The sequence below is a fragment of the Ictalurus furcatus genome, chromosome 4, assembly GCF_023375685.1.
Source record: "Ictalurus furcatus strain D&B chromosome 4, Billie_1.0, whole genome shotgun sequence".
Taxonomy (NCBI): domain Eukaryota; kingdom Metazoa; phylum Chordata; class Actinopteri; order Siluriformes; family Ictaluridae; genus Ictalurus; species Ictalurus furcatus.
The window spans coordinates 26872630-26895126 of record NC_071258.1 but is presented as its reverse complement, the minus strand read 5'-3'; the positions used below and the strand labels follow the sequence as shown (position 1 = coordinate 26895126).

Sequence of the window (22497 nt, the reverse complement as noted above, 5' to 3'; positions counted from 1 at the left end):
TGCTTCCCACATTGTGGCACCAGTTTGCAGAAGAATCACGTACTATACGGGTGTGATGGACAGGTGTTCACAAATAAGAGCACATAGCAACCATCATGAAATATACTCTCTGCTGTCGCTACAAGATTGGATTAATGGCCTGATATTAGTGATGGGAATTTTAGCTTTTTTCAGCGACTCGTCTCTGATTCGGCTCCCAAGTGGCTCACTGGCATGTTTATCTCTAAAATGGACAAAGTTTGTAATACTGTGAGCAGCGTTTGTTCCTCTATGCCTAACTAGATCCGAAACTGCATCTATCTTCTTAATAACAAAATAATTGTAAAATCAGCAAGGCACTAGAAATCTGTGTGAATCTCTGCATATCCTGATAAACGAACACCTCTCCTAATATATCTGACTACATATGGTACGTCTTCAACAAGCAGCAGTGCAGCAAAGCTGAAACTCATACACATGTCTCACCATTCAGACTAAAAAACAGCTCCGATGTTGAAAAGAGGTTTCCATGGAAGCATTTTGGTTAAAAGACACTGCCAAAGTAACAGCATTGCCTACATCTACAAAAAAATAAATAAATAGAGGGATGGGAAAAAAAACAAGGCTCATGTATACGAGTTGGCGCTGAAGGCTCACCTAAAAGAGACGGCTTGTCTGTGTTGGCGCTGATGATGTGTTTTCACAACACGTATATTATCATAGCATCCTCGACTCCCACCAGGTTCACTGTTGCACAAAATCAGAGGAAGTGGCCAAAAGGTATTCTGGTGCTGGTCAGGTTATGTCTCGGCTCTGACCGCCTTCTAGTCAGAGATACACATCCAAGTATGTGAACAATGGCACTTGCACAAATTCTGCGTCTGCCATGTAACTCTCACTGCAGAACCAATACGTCCAGGGGGAGGGGTTGGAGCTGATCCAGCTCCTCCTACTTGGGCGGATTCGAATGAATAGTCCAGGTTGCGGAGACAACTCAGTGTGTTTTAGGCTACATAAGTTTGTTGTTCTGTGCTGTAGAACCTCCTGTGAATTAGGGTTAGGGTTATAGGAGTTGGATCAGGTCCAGGTCCACCGCCTGGACTTTTGGTTCTGCAGTGAGGACTATCATGTGTCAAGTATAGCCCCAGCCTTAGGCTTTCTTCCAAGCCATTTATCTTGGGAGGAATCAAATGTTAGCCAAATATATTACTTACCTCAATGTACTGCAGAGGTAGTGACTTTATTCTTACAAACCTCAAGTACAAAAAAGTTGGGAAATATGTGAACGGTAATACAAATAAAATGACCTGTATTCAATTCTAAATAGTACACCATATGATATTTGATGTTTTACCTTATGAAATGAATTTTCTGTAAATGTACACTCGTTGCAAATTTGATGCCTGGAACACATCCCAAAAAAAGTTGCAACAGGAGCGTGTTTACCACTGCATTACATCACCTTTCCTTTTAACAATACTTAATAATCATTTGAAGATGGAAAACTACAATTGATCCAGTTTTGAAAGCTGAACTTTTTAAAAATTTTTTATTCTTCCATTATGCAGGTCTTCAGTACCGGATGTCTCTGATGACACAGCCACGCTGTAGTAACATGTGCAGATTGTGGCTTGGTGTTGTCATGTTGAATAAGCATGGACGTCCATAACAAAGTCCCCTAGAAGACAGTATGCACTATATGCTGACCATAACAAATCCTTTGTCCTTTTTGAACATCCCATAGCACATTTAGTCCCCCTGTGTGGTTATAACCTCTACTTTTCTGGGGAGGCTTTCCACTAGAATTTGGAGCATAGCTGTGGGGATTTTCTCCATTAAGCAGCAAAAGCATTAGTGAGGTCAGGCACTGATGATGGGCGAGGAAGCCTGGGGTGCAGTCTGCTTTACAATTCATCCCAAAGGCGTTCAGTGGGGTTGAGGTCAGGGCTCTGTGCAGGCCACTAGAGTTCTGCTATACCAACCTTGGTAAACCATGACTTCATGGACCTCACTTTGTGCACAGGGGCATTGTCATGCTGGAACAGGTTTGGGCCTCTTGGTTCCAGTGAAGGGAAATTGTAATGCTACAGCATACAAAGACATCTTATAAAACTGTGTGCTTCCAACTTTGTGGCAACAGTTTGAGGAAAAACCATATACTGTATGGGTGTGATGCACTGTGCTTATTGACAATGGTTGGTCAAAGTACTGCCGAGTCCATGTGGTGATATCCAAAACAGGAGTATGCTTTTTAAGGCCGTCCCATCTGAGGGATCAAAGGTCATGGGCATTCAGTTGTGTGTTTTTTAACTCAACCTTTAGACTCAGATTTCTCCAGATTCCCTGAATCTTTTAATATTATTTACTGTAGATTCTGAAATACCTCAAATCCTTGCAGACATCCTGGAGAGAACTGTCGAATGTTGACTTACCTCTGTCCCAACTTTTTTGGAACGTCTTACAAGCATCAATTTTTGAAGGAGCATATATTTGCAATTATCAGATAATCAGCGCTTGTCTGATGTGCTGACTGTATGTGTTCATGTTTAGAACAATGCTCCAGGCACATCTGGCACTCATCCCTAATGTTGTTATGCTGTGTCCTTAACATCTGCATTACCCATGATGCTCAATCATGACTGCACATGCACACACGCGATGTTTCATTACGAATCTCAGTTAACAATCATCCACTAGGAAAATAAAAACAGTTCAGATTGGCAACAAATTTCCCCTGTAAGTAGTATTTTGAAGCCCAGGGAACCCACAAGTAGACCAAGAATATCTTCGTGTACTGCTTAGCCTGAATGTTTCATTAGGATGAAAAGCCAGAACATTAGAATGAAAAATTCACTCCAAATATGTGGTACTGGCACAGGATCATTAAAATGAAGGAATGAATGTTCAGACTGATGCATTCTTTATATGGACAAGCAATGCAGACATGCTACAGTATTAATATGAGTACTAATGTTGATCTGAAGAACCATAAGAGAAATAAAAAGAAAAATTTCTGAAAGCCCCCTTTGCATTTCTGAAGTTTCAATGTCCTTTAAAGCAAATAAAATAAAATAAAATATACATAAGTTTACAGGCACAAAAGCCACACCTTCTTCACTGGGACTGACAGGCAAAGAAGCCACACCTTCTTTACTGGGACTTACAGGCACAAAAGCCATACCTTCTTCACTGGGACTGACAGGTACAGAAGCCATACCTTCTTCACTGGGACTTACAGGCACAAAAGCCACACCTTCACCAGGGCTGACAGGCACAAAAGCCACACCTTCACTGGGACTGATAGGTTTAGAAGCCACACCTTCATCACTGGGACTGACAATCAGCCCAGACGTGTTTGGTGTTTGTAGCTTGCTTCGCATAGCTTTGCTCTGGAGATATAAGGCTAGTGCTGCCTACAAATAATGCATTTTTTTGCCTAAGCTAGTTCTCTAAATAACCTCCACATAAGCCTTTCTAAGAAAACATTCCTTTTATTTTTAATATGCACACATCATGAGCCCTGAACAAGCATCTTAGGTATTTGGATAAATGGTCCAATCTGAAGAGGTCAATGTCAAGATATGATGCTGGAATTCCCAAAAAAAGAAAGGTGCACAGGTTTATGGGTTTCACATCTCTAAATATGGATATGTTCTGTCGCTGTCAGTTCACTCAGATCCACCACGGCTCTGGGTATGCTGGCAAACACTTTGCTGACCTGCACAATGGCATGAAAAGCCACTTGTCGTTTTTGAAGAGCAGAAAAACCGAGCCAAAAAATGACGTCAGGTGATCCACGCTGAGTAAGTGGGCAGTATATTATTTTGCCGAGCTAAGTGGGTAGAGATGCAGACAGCTTGGTGGCACAGCTGTGTATACAGGCTCGTTAAAGCTGACGGGTAAAAGTGAGAAGCTTGTTCTCGTGGTTACGATGGGTCCCTGGAGACACGAGGTGCTGGGAAGTGACCCTGAGAGTGTGGGGTAGAACACAGTACATACCAGACATGCTTCTCTAACTAACACACACACACACACACACACACACACACACACACAGGCATGCGTACTGAACCACAGCTTTTTCAAGTGCCGAGGTCCAACTTAAACTCAGTTCTCAGACAGAATAAAATGCTGGCTCAGAGGAAGTGAGGATTAGGCAGAACTTCTGTGCCTGTCAGTCCGAGTGAAAGAGATGTGGTCTCTGTGCCTGCCAGTCCCAATGAAGAAAGTGTGGCTTCTGTGCCTGTCAGTCCCAATGAAATAGATGTCTCTGTGCCTGTCAGTCCCAGTGAAGAAGGTGTGGCTTTTGTGCCTGTCAGTCCCAATGAAAGAGATGTGGACTCTGTGCCAGTCAGTCCCTGTAAAGAAGGTGTGGCTTCTGTGCCTGCCAGTCCCAGTGAAGAAGGTGTGGCTTTTGTGCCAGTCAGTCCCTGTAAAGAAGGTGTGGCTTCTGTGCCTGCCAGTCCCAGTGAAGAAGGTGTGGCTTTTGTGCCTGTCAGTCCCAGTTAAAGAGATGTGGTCTCTGTGCCTGCCAGTCCCAGTGAATCTCACATTTTTAGAAAAGCAAATCAAAACACCTCAGACAAGACGTGATGAGAGATACACTGCTGACTTTATAGCGATATGTCTTGGCCTGTTTTGATATCTGGACTGCTAGACTGAAACAAAGCAAACCTAACGAAGAAGAAACAAACCTGTTCTTTCACTGTGTCACAGTGGGCAAAGTGAGCATGACTCATCATAGTGAGGTAAGTGAGGACACAGCTGGAAAGTGGACAGATGCAGATTATATAGCTCGCTGAGAGAACATGAACTTTTTGTGGTGAGTGACTGCATTTCTGGTCATGACCTCAACTTGGCAAAAGAGAAGCCATCCAAGTTGCACAAACAGAACGAAGCACAGCTGAGTGTGAGAATGAGAACAATGAGAAGAACAGTGCGGTTTGAGACGCACGCTAAAGTTTCACTTATTCAAATGGTGTTTTTTTTTTCATTTCTTGAAAAGTTTCAGTTATTCAAATGCTTTTTATTTATCACTTAACACCACAAATCATGACCATGTCAAAATTGTGTGTCTTTAAGAGAGTTCACATGGCAGCTGTGCAACATGCCTTCCTATTATTTTATGCCCTTTCATACTCCATGACTTGGGCTTTAAACATAGAAAAAGGGAATATGATTCATTCACATACACAGCACAATCTGTATTGGCCAAAAAGCTGTATGGGAAAACTCTCAGCTCTCACCTTGATACAGTTGGCCAGATCGGTCTGGTAGTAGCGGTCTTGATGTGCGTTGGCCGCTGCAAGTGTAAGAAGGTATTCGTTTCTGGCGTGGGTGGCTTTGGAGTTGCAATCACTCCTCTTGGCTTTGAGCTAACACACAAACGACACGTTTTTTAAAAATCACTCAAACATACTGCATTAAAAACATTCAACAAGATCAATTCAGGGGTGGGAAATATGGCCAAAATGATCAGGGTACGTGACGTTATGTATTATAATAGTTACCTGAAGTTACAATACTTCTCAAATCTGAATAGTCAGAAGGTGTTGATTAATTTTCAGTCTGAGCAGCATGGCTCAGACTGTAGGTCTGGCTGCTCTATATAAATGGATTACAAACGTCTATTTGGTGAAGTGTACTTTGAGAAGATGTTTAGCACACAGGAAGGAGTCTCCAGTGTCAGCACTGTGTAACGGTCACTGATATGGGAAAGTCTTCAGGACAGAGGGCTTGAAGGTTTCTCTGCAACATGATCAGCTGCTTTTTTTCTTTTAAACTATTAGCTGTTATAAATTGAGATGCACCGATGTATCGGCCAATAATGGGTATCGGCCAATAAAGGCAATTTTTCACGCTGATGATCGGGGCAGATTATATCCTGTCAATCAAAAGAGGGCGGGAAAACACATTGATTTCTTGCTGTGTGTAAAGATGATGTGTGGAATGATGACAAAACTGCAGTTTGTAATCTCTGCACTGCTAAAATTTGACACCGGAAGTGAGCAGCAGTGAAGCGGGAGTTTCGGCGTTGAGTCTATTTTTTTTTGCGCCAAGCTGCTCGAGCTGAATTAAAGTGCCGGTACACCGCTGAATGATTTAAATGAAGAAGATTTGACGAAAAAGTATATATAGCACAGAAAAATATATTTGTACAGTAGTATTTCATATCCAGTTAATGTTAATATGTAAAAAAAGTGTATATTATATATTACCAGTTTGAAGTCAATGATGAAGTAGAAATGCTTTTGTTTGTGGTGAGTGAATGTGAGACTAATAGGAGGTTTGTTTTTTACAATTCAGTCAATGTTAATATGAATTAATAACATTCAGTAAGTTAAGAAATCTTACTTTAATCTTCAGAATTTAGTTCATGTGTTAATGTTAATGTGAGTAATGTGTTTTCTGTTTCTGAGACCAGTTACTGTGAAACAACTTGTTGAAACGGAGAGAATAAAGTTTTTATTAGCATTTCTTTCAGAATTGTGGAATTAGTTATTATTATTAATTTAAAAGAAGGCATAAAAGGCAGAACTATCGGTATCGGCTGATATAACTGTGAATAATCGGTTATCGGTATCGGCTGAGAAATTTAGTATTGGTGCATCTCTAGTTATAATGTAATACCAGGACCTATTTGTTCCACATACATTTCAGAACGTTAAAAGTAAATATAAAACGGATAAAATGTATGATGTGTTTTTCTAATAAATAAATAAATAAATAAATAAATAAATAAATAAATACAAGGAACAAAACACTTTGAGATGTGCTGTTAATGGAAAATAATAAAATCTGGGGTGATAACAGTAACTCCACTTCATATTAGGCTACATTACACCACCTCATCATGTTTTATTCTTTACTTATGAAACATGCAGTTGGTGTTAGTGGCAGTTATTCATGCCGTTTATTTACTGTGATGATAATAACGTGGCAGATCAGTGGTTAAGGGTCTGGCCTAAATGATCAGAAGGTTGTGATTTCATATTCCTGGACTGGCCACTGCTGGACCATGAGCAAGGCCTTTAACCCTGAATGCTTGAGGGTGCTGAATCATACCTGAGCAGGCACTCTAATCTCAGTTTCCTAGCAATCTGGAATATGCGTAGAAAAGAATTTCACTACACTGTACATGTAAGTGACAATAAGTCTCTCTAGTGTGTCTGGTGCAGGTACGAGTGTATCCGGTACAACAGTGTTATTACATACTATAAAAAAAAATCTAGTAATGCTTAGTTTAAAAAAAGACAAACAAACAAAAAAAACTTTAATCATATTGCTCAGCCCTACTAAACATATAGGGATAAGCGTCATAGAAAATTATGTCCATTTCAATTCAGGCTGTCTTGCTCACCTTAACGCTGGCCTTCTGTAAACTAATCCTGGACTGAAACAGGCCCAGCTTTGACCTGGGAACACACATCAGACTTTAATCAGCTCAGCATTCAGGCACTGTAAATCAAACCCAGCTCTAGACACCACAGCATGAAGACCATCATCCTGTGGGTTTGAAAGCATTCAGTGTGGAACGTGTCCCACCATTGAGGAACACTTTGCAACTTTACAGTGGTTTTAAGAAAACAAGGATTAGCTTGTTCTTGAGTTGTGAAAGGCAGGAAAAGGCATTCTTAAATCAGCCTACACTCAGACCTGCGTGACAAAAGAGAAAGCAGGCATTACAAATTCAATCAAGATTAACAGACCCTGAACAGGAAGTTACAAGAATTCTAAGGCTCCGTGTCAAACCCGGATCAGACGGAAGGAAAAAGTACTAACGCCGATGCTGATTGCCGTAAGCAGTTAGTTATAGTGGAGGAGCGTCTACTTTATTTGTCTGTTATTAAAAACAACACAAATGAGGGACTGAATCATTTTTTTAGGGTGAGACCATCAATGCAGGTGAGTATACAGTATGTGAACAAAGCAGCTTATGATGATTGACAGAAGCTTTGTAGTGGTCTAATCACAAACTTTTAGGGGGATAAGGTGAAAGACTAATGGCCCCCACTTTCGATCCCACGGCTGAACACAACAGACTAGTCTAATCTCTCCATGTCACTTTATTGCCACGAATAAAATGTGGCGCTAGGCCTGTGTCCAAATCAACACTTTTACTAGCCAGCTCTAGATGCAACCCAGCAAATCACCTCTCTTTCAATCTCTCTCCTTCTACAGTACTTACAATTGGCTCTTAAAGATGAGAACCGGGCCTCAATAACTGAACTGTCATTAACAAATTTTCTATCTAGCGAATAATCTGCAGAAGAGAAAGACAAACAACATCACTGAAGGGTTTCTGTCGAGGACATGCTGGCTAAAATGACCGTATTGCGTTTTCTGGCAGACCCACAAGGGCACACTAGATTTCATATCATCTTTGAGAAGGCAGATAATTGAGTAGGAAGACGCAAAGTTTTGAGACGGATCTCCTGCTGGTTTCTAATCGCTGGTAAAAAAAAGGATGGCTCCCGAGTGGCTTTCATTGCTGAGGCTTTATGATCAAGTTGTAAACGGGACAGTTCTGGAACCATTAGCTTTAGGACTCAGACCCCACTGTACGTAGAGTACCTACTTGGCTTCGATGTCTGCTTTTTCCCGGACGGCCTGGGCCATCTGCTCCAGCTCAAAGTACTTCTTCTTGGACTTTGCCAGGTCCTTCACAGAGTCTTGGAGTTCAGCCTGGATCCGGCCCAACTGCTCGATGCACTTCAGCACAATCAACAGTGGAGGGCACCACCATAGAGGGGCAGAACAACGGGGCAGTTAGATATGATTGAATATGGATGACAGTAGTACTTAAGTAAATATCCATATGTATCAGGTGTAACAGGACAGGACATGAAACGCTGGGTTCTCATGAACATTTTCTTTTTCGCTGAACGTGACGATGTATGTACAAACTACACAGTCAAAATAATCAACTTCCCAGTTGTGTTCTATTCCTTAAAACATTACTGTTACTTCAAAATGATGCATGAATTTCCTTTGGCATTTTTCCCTTGGTTCTCTTTATGCTCCTTGTAGCCAAATGAACTGACAACATGGCAATTCATTTCACACGATAAACAGGACATAATGCGATCCAATGTAATTTTTTATTCGAATGAAATGTAATTAATATGCATGCTATTTACAAATTCCTCTAGAGCGATAACATCAAATATAAACTCAAAGGCATACATCAACGCACACACATCAGTGTAGGAGAAATCAGAGAGAGAGTGTGAGAGTGAGACAGAGAGAGAGAGAGAGCACGAGAGCAGTACCTTCTTGAGCTGCTGCTCTTTGTAAAGGCGTACGGTTTTGGCAGGGTCCGAGATCTCGTTCTTGTAGTTCTCGCAAATGTAGAGTCGAGTCTGGTTCACCTCCACGGTGCCCTCCAGATATGCCCTCCACACCCCATACACATTCCTGCAGCAGAGGAGGTGTCAGTCTGCAAAGCCTTTCCACATTTCCTACCAAGGCCGCATTTGGGCAACAAGCCACACGTAACAAGACATATCAGGGTATTGGAGGAATGGAGTAGCAAATATAAAATTATTGAAATATATATGAAATACAATCATTTTTAACAATAAAAAATATTCTTTAAAAAATTGGAATGATTTGCTTCCTCTAGACCCCTCACTAACTCTGTTCTCGATGCTATAAAATATTTCTATGTACTGTAACCTATAGGGTTGTCATGATACACCCTGGTCATGTTTCAATACTATTTATGATTCTGGCTTCACGATTCAATTGAATTAGATTCTCAGAATATTTGGAACAAAATTTGAATGAAGACTAATTATAATTGGAAAGACTCCATTTTTTTATTTTTTATTTCTGAATCATAAACCATGCAAAACAATCTGAATTTTTGTCTGCATAAAACTAAATAAAAAAAAATTGCTATGAACTGAGGTTTAATATAGTAAACAAAATATACTACAGATTCACCATATCTTAAAAATAAATTCTCCCAAAAATCTGATTGAATGATTGACTGAAACATAATGCGCTCCTTAGCAGTGCCTAAGGCTTTAGTTTAAACACTTTGGAAATAGAGCTCCAAAGTCGGCTAAAATGACGGATTTCCATGGCGTCTTTAACTCTAAGGGTTGCCCAGATTTGCACATACCTCTGGTGTTCAAACAGTGCAACTGCAGTATATACATAATTAATAGAATGCTAATTTCCAAAACATAGATTGCACATTCCCATGATGCACATGCAAATGATTGCATTGAGTGCATCTATACAACCCGATTGGCTTTCTGCATAACTAAAGATATCAGCTTAATGGCAACACTGATGCATTTTGGTTTAGCTGAACATTAGCAAGGCTATGGCGAAGCATACATATTGACCTAGACTTAGAGCTGTGATTAAATTACAGCACACTTAGAAGTGAGCGTGAGATTTAGGTAAGCTTTTTTGCACTATTCTAAACTGAAGGCTATAAGCATCCTATTGTATGATACATTAGACTCATAACTCCAGTGCAAAACTAAAAAATCATCTTGGTGTATTGACATCTACATCTTGGGTGAGGGGGAAATTGTGTGTATTTCATCTGAAGCACTTCACATCACAGCATTTTTATCCCTGCAAGGAGAATGAGGTTTGAGGTTAGCATGTGTGTGTAGTAATTCACCTGTAGTCGTTTCTCTGGTCATCTGGCTTGATGCCAGGCCAGTCCCTCTTTAGATACTGATTGGCCAGCTTCTGCAGAGCCTGCAACGACACCAAACACAAACGACGACAACAAAAGCTGCGTTAATTGGCTGATCCACTCAGCTATTCAGACTCTCAGTGTGAATCCCGTGCTTGGCAAGAGGAAAGGCAGTGCAGCCCTGGGGCCATATGTGTGTTCTCATGACCCCATCATTAAACGCCATTTATCACGAATCAAAGAGCTATCAAACGCCAAAGAGCAGCGACATTAGCAGACAATAGCAACGTCAGAAGAGTTACACCATTAGACACACACAACCCACCATACCGTGCCAGTACATTCTGAATTCTGTGACATACGCTCGATTTAGTGAGGGACTGCGTGGGTACGTGTGCTTCCATATGGGAAAGTAAGAAGCACAATTACAGTGCAGAACCCCTTTATCTATCTGACATATGGCCAAACAAGTGAGGAATTACTGCTTCAAAATATTCTGTACAGAACCCCGGGCAGGGAGAGACAGACACAGAGAGACAGAGAGAGAGACAGTATGGCGTAAACAGCACTCTCACTCACCCTGCACAAACACGACACCGATATGTCGTACCCACCTGCCACATTCCCAGCTCTGAAACAGCACTATTAAAGCAGTCTCTCTCTCTCTCTCTCTCTCTCTCTCTCTCTGTGTGTCCCCGAGTCTACCTCATGTACTCACGATAGCAACGATTAATCATGACAACACAATAAATCTCTGAATAGATGTTCACGTCATATATAACAACAGATACATTTTACATCAATTAAAGTCAAGTGCCAAACAACACAATGTAAATCCTTCCAGAAACACAGTGACAATCCTCAGTGCAGTCCTGGCATCCGAACTCACACCAAGTGCGAGTTACAAGTATCATGTGCTGAGTGCTGAGAATACAATTCCGTGCATTCTCAGTATGGGTAGCTAAATGTAACGTGCAACTGTCTGTATTGAACTTCGGCTTAACATTAGTGTCAGGCTCAGATGCATCGTGGGCGGTGGGAAGAGTGTCTGGTATCTTATGCACATTTTTCTGACCACAAGCTTCAGAATCTTAAAGATTGCAACAAGATTAGTGAGCTGCACTTCTATGTATGTGCACCTCCGTGAATTGGTTTACGAGAACTCACAGCTTATTAAAGCTACAGTAGTGCTTGAAAGTTTGTGAAAACTTTAGAATAAAAAAAAAAAAATAAAATAAAATAATATATATATATATATATATATATATATATATATATATATATATATATATATATATATATATATATATATATATATAAATATGACTGAAAACAACATTAGATTTTCACACAAGTCCTAAAAGTAGATAAAGAGGAGAAAATTAAACACACGAGACAAAAATATGATACTTGGTCATATTAATAGAATATTGGATCGTTTTCCTCAATGAATAAATGACCAAGTAGAATATTATTGTCTCGTTTGTTTAATTGGGTTCTCTTTGACTACTTTTAGGACTACTTTTTTTTGTGAAAATCTGATGTTTTAGGTCATATTTAAGCAGAAATAAATGAAAAAAATTCTAAAGAGTTCACAAATGTTCAAGCACCATTATAAATAATAATGATAATGAGTCTTTGTCACATATATATTACAGCACAGTGAAATTCTTTTCTTTGCATACCCCAGCATGTTAGAAGGTTGGGGTCAGAGCGCAGGGTCAGCCATGATATGCTGCTCCTGTATCATGGTTAAGAGAGGGTTAAGGGCCTTGCCCAAGGGCCCAACAGTGGCAGCTCAGCAGTGCTGGGGCTTGAACCCCCGACCTTCCAATCAGTAACCCAGAGCCTTAACCACCAAGCCACCACTGCTAATCATAAACAATGAATTTTAAAAAGAATTTCATTCCATCGTCTTTAAAAGTCATAGAAAATTTGGCTGAAAACATTTTACATGGCAGTTAAAAATGACTGGCCAGTTGCAAGGTCAGTCTAAAGACCTGGAAAAGTAGCAGTTCTTGACCACGTTCATAGTAGACCCTCTAGAGAAAGCGAGAGTAGTTTAGCATGAATATGCAGTACCATAAAACAAGTCATTAACTAGTAGACTGTGTTATGGATGTGGGCCCAGCAAATTATTTTAGAGCAGGAAATACACAAGATTTTTATTTTTTTAAATATATAGTATCTTATTGGTGGCCATAACATTAAAGGAGAGGCACAAAAAGCTCTGAAACACCAATTTCCAATTTCAGGGACTCTTTAAATGTCACTTTTTTATTTATTATTATTATTATTATTATTATTATTAATACAGATTTGTCTTTCATTCAGGTTGCACCATCTCTCCCTCACCTTGTGAGCTCACATCGCTATAGCACGTCATATATGTGGTATGTGTCAGAATGTCCAGCTTCAACATGCATACAGTAGAAATCACACACACACACACACACACACACACACACACACACCCCTCCCTTTAGCCAAAAGAAAGATGGCATTCTCCTTTGGCTGCACGTGATTCCAAGGTGTGTGCAGGCGAGGATGGGTGGAGGTGTTCTGGGATGGAGGAATGGAGGGAAAGAGAGACGGCTCTTTTCAGACCCTCCCGTCAGCGGAGCTTACGTCTTTTATTTTTCTTCCTCTCTGTGAAGCCTAAAATAAGCATAGGCTGGACAAGGCTATTGACACACCCCTTAATAGTCTCACACCAGAGAGAGAGAGAGAGAGAGAGAACAGAAAGAATGTCTGCTTATTACACGTCTCTTTCACTCACACCACATTGGAGCGAATTAAGTCTTCAGTCAACAACATGTGGAGGCAGTAATTCATTTGCTGCATTCATATTTCAGTAGGTTTTAGCAATGTGCGTGATAACATCACCAGCTCAGAGTACGATTCGTGATGAAACTGACCGTGTAGACAGTGATTTCAGAAAGCCACACATGAATGATTGTCCTCTAACCTAGAACTCACTAGAGACTTGACAGTGGCATTTGTGTAAGCTGCAAACTAGAAAGAAAAAGAAATCTAGAAAGACAAAACTCTCTCTAATAAAGTATGGGTCAATTAACAAAACTGAGTGTAACTAAGTGGCATAGAGTGGGGGAAATAAGTATTGCACGCATCAACATTTGTTTCAGTAAATATATTTTCAATGAGGCTATTCACATGAAATTTTCACCAGACATCAGTATTAACTCAAGAAATCCAGAAATACAAAGAATTAACAACATTAAAGTCCATAAATAAAGTTATGTGTAATAAAGTTTAATGACACAGGAAAAAAGTACTGAACACACTAAGAAAAATCAGTTCTCCAAGGCAGGTTAAGACAAGGAACCATCTGAAATCCGTAAGTAATTATACCCCCTATCTGTGCAAATTAATATCAGCTGGGTTAATAAATTGATGGTCTATAAAAAGGCTTTTCATTACCAAGGTGTCGCACAAGAAACATCTCATGGACCTCCTTGACTACGAACGACAATGACAAGGAAAAAACACAAGGTTTCGGGGTATCCATCTCGCATGAAAAACTGTACTTTTGTCTTCATTTCAAAACAGAAATAAACAGAGACTACTGCAAAAACAAAGACTATCTGCAGCTGCTGTAATGCAAGTGATAATAAGAACGTACATTTAAAAAAATGAATAATAAATGATGTTTATGTAATAAATTACATCATGTTAACATTGGCAAACACTTTGGGAAGTTTTTGGCTGCTCTTGGAAAATAATTATCAGGGTCAGGCCACATTTTGATTTATTTCCTATAACATAAGGCCCCACCATGCTTCATTCCTTATATATTAATATATAATGCATTAGTGAGCATGCAGGTGATCTGCTCTCATATGTTACCCTCTTGATCATGGTGTCTAACATTAGCTCTGTACATTCTTGAAAGAATGCATTTGTGTAAATTGTGGTCTACTCAATATCAAATATTTTTAAGATCTTAGTGAAAGAGATTTTCAGAGAGAGCGCTACGTGCTTTAATACTGTTAGTCCACTGGGATGTTTTCATCAGTGACCACAGCCAGCTATATAAACTGAATAATTAATTGTTATTATATGACATGCTAATTATAAAACACAACAGTCTTTTAATTAGGGTAAAACTACTTTGGAATCAATTGCCATATCAGTCATAGCAATGCCCTAAACCTAATTGACTTGTTTTCCACACTGCTTATAAAGAGACTGCAGCTTTTTAGCAGCTCTCTGTGTGACCATTTCCACCGTTTCACAGCGGCTTTTAAAATCGCAATACAAGCCACATACAAAGCATATTTAATAGGGATGGTTTTCATCTACCTAAGGACATGAATGTTAATGCCGGGTGCATCAATTACATTTTATGCTGTGCCTCTGTAGGTATGTAGATCTAGCCTAAATGTGTCTCAGAAGTGGTTTAAGTGATAAGTTTTAAATCTGTTTTAAATGCATCATGAACAAGGTACTTGGAAACCTTTTACTTGAGCCAATTTACACAGGGTTGCAATCTGTACACTCAGGACACAACCATAAAACAACCAAGTGTAAACTGGATCATTTTCCAAGTACCTTGTTCATGTACTGTATCGTACAGTCTCCTCCGAAAGTAATGGAACAGCAAAGCCAATCCCTCATGATTTTGCTATACATTTGGGTTTGAGATCAAAAGATGAATCGCACATCAACCAAATATTAAGTGTTATTTACTTTAAGACTAACTTAACTCACTTTAAGATCCGTTCCTATAATTTTGCTCACCTAAATACTGGGTGGTCTGCCACCAAGTGTGCTGTGTTTTAAGTTGTTTAACATATCTAGATGTATATATGAGGAAATGAAAGCTGAAATTCTGATCTATTGTCTCATATTCATCTTTTGATCTCAACCCCAAATGTCTTATAGAATTGGCCTTGTTGTTCCAATACTTTAGGACTGTATGTCATAAGTAAGTCTACCCCTATATAAGCTGGAAAAATGGAAACTTAGAGGGAAAAGAAGCTAGTAGAGAGATAGAGAAGAAAGAAGCTATGGCTCAATAAACACATGTCTTGGGTCGGGTTGCTATAGCAACCGGAGCCAGCTTCCTCTTCCTGTGTGGTCCAGATAAACTAAAACACTGCAATCCACAAGCAGCACATGAGCATGCACAGTTGTCCAGAGACAGGAAGACATGATGTGCAATGGTCGACACAGAAGTCACAAAGCAAATTGAAGTGTGTTTATTGACGCGTACCTGCCACTTTACACTGTTTAGGTGTGCTTTTGTGACTCACATTATGCACAATGAAAGCTTCACTGTTGGACAAACTCTTTCTCTATAAAGGCAGGAGAGGCTGTTTTATAAAATTAACCTGCAGCTGTCGGTTTCATTCTAATCACAGATTTCCCCTCTTCACTCTCACTTCGATGGGACGCTTCCTCTTGGCCATAGACAGCCATCACAGGTTGTCTATGGCCAAGAGGAAGCGTCCCATCGAAGTGAGAGTGAAGAGGGGAAATCTGTGATTCTCTAGTGTAGATCACACTACACTAGAGAATAAGTAAAGGATAAAACCTGTCATACTGAAAAAAACTTCCTCTGTTCTGAAGACTTTCCCGTGTCAGAAAGCGTAAAGGAACAGCTTTACCTCAGACTGTTGTGAAGCACTGACACTCCAGACTTCCAAAAATGCTAAACAACCATGTCCACAGAGAAAACGTCACTATATCACCAACTACACCCATTTTTTAATCCATTTATGTGGTGCGGCTTCCATACAAGACCCCGTGCAATTTGTTACTATAGAAACCACAATGCTTCAGAAAGAACGGATTAATACATGCTTGTGATTTGCCTTGCAGCTGGAACTACTATTAGAGCTGCTGTTATAGTGAACCAAATCAGCAACTACTGACCAAGATGTAGTCCACTATAACTGCTTAAGTCTAAGAAATATAATAGCAAACAAAAACTAACAAAGCTCTCAAATTCTGAAGCCAAAAGGGAAAAGTTCAAGCAAAGAAGACATCATAAAACCATTAATTATTCACCCTTTATGTTGCATATCGGGCTCAAAAAATCAACGCCAACCTTGTTAGAAAGACTGGATTTAGGTTACCAGAGGCATTAAGGACTCACTGGAGGATTTAATAGCTTATATGCCGGGGTACTATATACAGTAATAATGATATTTTATAAATAACTGAAGAAAAAAATCAAACGAGGGTCACCAAGCAGGCCAATGGTCACCTGGAGAATGTAGCCAGCGTTGCAAGTCATTACTTTTACAAGCCCAAGCACAAGTATAAGAGCAAGTAATAACTATAACAACAAATCAGCTGGACAATTTTAAGAACTGCATGTATATAGGTCTGAATGGTCATATTGTTTATTCTGTGGGAGGCATTTTGCTGGGATAGTTTGGGTCCACTTAGATGGAATGGCTACTACAAATCAATCCAAAGTTCTTCTGATTGATCACCTTTGTCACCTTTAACTGCTCCGCCACCAGGAGATGTTCCGGGGTTAAAGGAGCGAACACTGTTGAGCAGTGGTACCCGGCTGATGACCCTGCAGCTGACCTATGCCATATGGAACCAGTGGCACTCAGCATGCATTAACGATGCCAGTAGGGTTTGTTACAGCCTTAGTCACTTGGAAGGTCTGTATGGCTCTGGTTGTGTGCCTGAGTGGTATTAGGTGTAATAGGAAACCATTTGGACCAGTAGCACTGAGCATGCATTAGTAATGCAACAAAGCAGGCAGTAATGCCATTGCAGGGCAACATCTACCTGTGTAATTAATGATGAAACATTTCTATTCTCTTAAGAGTGGTCTTTTCTAGGATGGCCCCGCCCCTATCCACACTCCATACGAGTTTACTGAATGAAATAATGAGTGTGAAAATAGTATTATCAATAATAACATAATCAATAATAAATCATTTGTTATGGCCTTCAGAGTCTCTAGAAATAGTGAGAAATAGTGCTCATCTCTTTAGTACACTTTCAGAGACTTGTAGAATCGATGCCAAGGTGCCCTTCACGGTTTGCTCATCACAGAGAGTTCTTAAAGTGTGCAAAGTACAAGACAAGTGCACTGCAGTACAAAAAGACTGTATAACAATATTGTGTTATCAGGTTGTACAAATATGCACTGTTTGAGGTCTGAAGATAAAAATGTGGTGCTTCAATTTAATGACATGCGCTCAGATGCTGTGTGTATCTTCTACCAGACCCCAATCAGCTTTATAGTCTGGTCTTCCTATACCATACTGCATTGCTGCATTTTCTGATGGTTGTCCAGCAGTAATTTTTTTTAAAATTCCTATTTTAATTTTACTCTACATACTTTAACCAAAACAACAAAGGGTATGCAGTTATTTATAGAAATGATTATAGAAAGGAGTATACTCGCTGCTCATATACCAAGACGCAACAGGAAATTGCACCTTAACACACCCCTCTAAGTATACTGCAGTCTCAGTAAGTTCCTGTTTTGTGAGAAAGCAGTTGGCAGGAAATCCGCCTCAGACGGGTGAGAGAATGCAAGCGATAAGACGAAAACGGAAGGAGAGTGGGAAACACATTGCATTATAAACATTTCTCATGTCTCTCACATATGAAACGCAACTACAGCCTCATTCTTCATGTTTATAGAGAAATAACTGCATACACGTCCCCTGAGGAAATAATCAATGGAAATATTCAGGTCAGCGATACATGCATCTGGTTTTCACATGCAAAAAACACAAACTTTCAATCAGTGCTATGTAACACAAACATAAAATCAGTGCTATGTTAGCTCTTCTTTGATCTTTGGACTTTTGGATTTAATGGACACAACATCTGAAAAGCAACAGCAAGAAAAAAAAATCAACGAGGGAAACAAAAGTCATAACGGAATGCTTAATAGGTCCAAGAACTCTGTATACTCATTTGTACAATACAACCCCAATTCCAAAAAAGTTGGGACGCTGTGAAAAATGTAAATAAATACAAAATGCAATGGATTTGCAAATGTCACAAACCCATATGTTATTCACAATAGAACATAGAAAACATATCAAACGTTTAAGCTGAGGAAATATACCAAGTTAAGAAGAAAATAAGGTAATTTTGAATTTGATGGCCGCAACACGTCTCAAAAAAGTTGGGACGGGGCAACAAAAGGCTGGAAAAGTAAGTGTTACTAAAAAGAAACAGCTGGAGGTTAATTGGCAACAGGTCAGTAACATGACTGGGTATAAAAAGAGTATCTTAGAGAGGCAGAGTCTTTCAGAAGTAAAGATGGGCAGAGTTTCACCAATCTGCGAAAATGATCTGTGGGATTAATGAACATGATAAACGTCCTAAGAGTGGCTGTCGGGCACGTCCGAGATTTCAGATGTTTAGACAAACTGAAAGGATGCAAGAAATGATGCCAACTGTAACAGTCTTTGCTCACTGAAGTGCTACTTTAAAGCACTGTTAGTTATTGATGATCTGTTACCCAGCTGTATCACTTGTCACTGGCGATAACGAAGCTGTCTATATATGACAAAGTGTAATTACGAACTGAATTAACAGCTGTCAAGCCATTATTGAATGTGTCCCTTGGTTACTTGGATGCTTCCAGCCTATGCAACATTCTACTCCATGGTGTTCTGTGATAGAATGGAGTCATCCAGGTTGTATTTTGGCCTTATGACCAGAGATCCCGGGATAGACTCCTGATGTTCTGCAACCTTCAAGAGGATAAAGTGGTTACTGATGGATGAATGAATGAACCAACAAACAAATTTGTATTTGTTGGGGCTGGAGAACTTATTTCATAGGCATTATCACACACTAAAATTAATGACACGTATGAAGCAACTTGTGTATCTCCCTCTGGAAGCATCCTGCTTCATCCCTTGATTCCTAGGAGTGCATTCAAGGACTAAATACATTCTTAATGATGATGTTTTACTCATTTCAAAGCCACTGGGCTAAAGGATGTAGGACTGAGTAGTCAAGGAGGCTGGTTCAGGAGAGCTGACCATCTAGGAGGAACCACCAATCATCGTTTGGCCTCATGTGTTTATAGACAGTGTATAAATGTGAAGGACATATCATCAATATATAACTTGACTGAACATCATAACAAAATTATTACAAGTTAGAATCAAGCATAAACTTGCAGAACCTGAAATAAACCTGCTTTCGTAACCTCACACACCCTTCAAGAGAATTTCTCGGGACACTTTATTTGGCCTTCATGACGTTCATAGGTCCTGAACACATCTTAGTCATATAATCAAACAGTACATAAAACCTCTAATGCACTGGTTCCCAACCCTGGTCCTGGAATACTGCCTGTCTAGAACATTTGAGTGTTCTCCTTGCTCTTACACACAGAGGGTACTCCAGGAGCCACATTGAGAGCCTGTGTTTTAATGTAAGCTAATGTTTTGATTAAAGCCTTTCTTAAATTCATGTACATAAAGCAGCAAAAGGCAGTCACACTCTCCATTGCTCCCTATCTACTCTCAGAGACATCTCTCGGATTCTATACCTTCACCAGACCTTTTCACTCATAAAACATCAATCAGTACAGACCAGACCTTCAGAGACAAAGAACAGTTAAATAGATAGCTGATAATAAAGAGTATATGTGTGGTAGAAACGTATATTGACTTTGGCCCTGGGATTATGCTGACTCGGCTGACCTGAGGCAGGAATGAATGAGCGAGAGACAGAGCGCCAGAGGATTTGTGCTTTTTCAGCAATAACCTAGACAAGATTGAAAAACAATAGGATGTCAGGACTTCCTGTACAGGCTAATGGACACAGACCCACTTATCATATTCAATAAGCACAAATCTGTGTGTGTGTGTGTGTGTGTGTGTGTGTGTGTGTGTATGTGTGTGTATATGTGTGTGAGCTACAGAGTTTAACCCTTTGATAAGTTCTGGCATGCCTGTATGAGTCATAGACTGTAAAAAAAGATGGACGACGATCCATCACCCTCTTCTGTTGTAGAAAAGTGAAGCAGCCAATGTCCCAATATGGCGCTGACATCTTGGAGCCCGAGTCTGCGCAGTAGTGAGCATGAAGTGGAACCGCGGTATCAAGGTCCCACAGACACTCCCACAGAATCATTCGCAAGCACACTCCCCTGAATTTTTTCAACTCATTATGTCAGTGTGAAATAAACAGTTATGGAAATGTAGTAATTAAAGTTACAGCTCCAATCTCCTCCCGAAGATCCTGAAAAAAGTCTGTTGGTGCCTCAGTGACTAGCTAGCTAGCTAGCTAGCCAGTTAACACTAGAGGGGACATCATGCTACTGCCTACACTGCATGACATCCCCTAAAACTCCTGCCCAAGCACACTAACAATAGAGAGTCAGTCAGTCAATCATTCATTCATTTAGGGGCATTTATTACTTGCTTGTTGGTCCAACAAACACGGTTGTTAAAGTGATGGAACAAAAGAAAAAAGAAGTGGTATAGCTAGCCGCATGCTTAGCGCTATGTGCGAAATTAAACCACTCACTATTCCCTATAATATAGAGAATATACAGGATTATTTGCTTTTCCTAACACAAAAATGACGTAACCATTTAAACAATACTGTTTATAAAAATACAAATTATTAGGCTACTAGAATAAATAGATTTGCCTTCTTTTAAATGTAAACATGTAATGCTGCCTTAAATTTAGCCAAAATGACATCTCGAAGACGACAGCCATGCTTAGCCTTTTTCTTTTTTTTTTTGCGGAGGACCCAAAAAAGTGACACCTACTGTACCTAGATGGCTTCAGCACAAATATTGAAAACAATATTGTGTATTATAAAGGGGAGAAAAAAAAATCCACCCTTAACGGCTTGCATTTTAATCTTCATAATTAAAATGTACTCTTAAATGGAGTTCAAGATTTATTTTGTAAATAAATTCTGAATTGACCCCCCCATATTACCCACAATGCAGTTTAATTATCCCTTTCTTCATCTCTACCTACAGAAAGTGATGCAGCAGTGCTTTATTCCCTTAGCCTGTCCAGCTCTCTCACCTCCTCATCTGTACACTCTGTTCAAACAGTCAGGTTCCAAAGCTTCATCTATCATGCCAAAGTTGCATTAGCGCCATCGGGCTTGGACATGTCTAACGAGCCGAGCAGAGTGTCTGCCGTAACAATGCAACTGTGTCGTATAGCTGAATTGCATTCTGGAACTTTGAGTTTAGCTTTTGCTGTCTCCTTCTATTCTGGACATCTCATTAATGTGATACTGAACGTCATTGAATAGTGGTGAGTGAGCAAATAACAGACACAGGACACAGAAAGCTTATGAACAAAAGAAATGATGGTGGGGGTCTAGAGAGGTCAAAATAAAGACAAAGAGAGAGAAACAAAAGTGGACGGCTGACCCAACAAGGCAGAGAGCATTTACAATATTGACTGAGCTTAACGGTTAAGGATTTAATGTTTTTCAGTTCTGTGAGTTCCTTTCTCTGTAAAATTATAAACAATGTGTAGATTTGATGTTTATATAAGGATGAACTTTTTCATTTTTTTTCCCTCAACAGGACAGCATGGTGGATAAAAAAATAAAAATAAAGACTCACGACTAAAGTAATAACTACCTTTGTAAAATTAAACCACCTCAAAAAAAGTCAATTCCCTTTAGCTATCTCTACCATTTGGCTTTTACACTGGGACGTTTTTCACTGTTGAAGCTCAGCCCAGACGTTCAGAACCCATAGTTAGTGTAAATTTTACTCTGTTCCCTCCTACACAGGCTCCTCTTTGTGCTCCGTTCCTCTCTCTGAGTGGGTTGGTTTCCAGAACCACCCGAGACCATCCCATGCCTGGGCACAATAAGGCCATTGAATGGGCACCGACTTGGCA

At 39.8% G+C, this 22497-nt stretch overlaps 1 protein-coding gene across 2 annotated transcripts in view; it reads right to left on the bottom strand.

The window, feature by feature from the left end:
• LOC128606908 (F-BAR and double SH3 domains protein 2-like) overlaps positions 1–22497 on the bottom strand; it is a 114876-nt gene that overhangs the window by 35797 nt on the left and 56582 nt on the right. For both annotated transcript variants that reach the window (XM_053623457.1, XM_053623458.1), the window contains exons 4-8: positions 10625–10704; positions 9252–9396; positions 8558–8691; positions 7340–7394; positions 5226–5354 (exon numbers count right to left, since the gene is read on the bottom strand). In XM_053623457.1, the coding sequence (XP_053479432.1) occupies positions 5226–5354; positions 7340–7394; positions 8558–8691; positions 9252–9396; positions 10625–10704 (543 nt within the window). The remainder of the gene's footprint in view (positions 1–5225; positions 5355–7339; positions 7395–8557; positions 8692–9251; positions 9397–10624; positions 10705–22497) is intronic.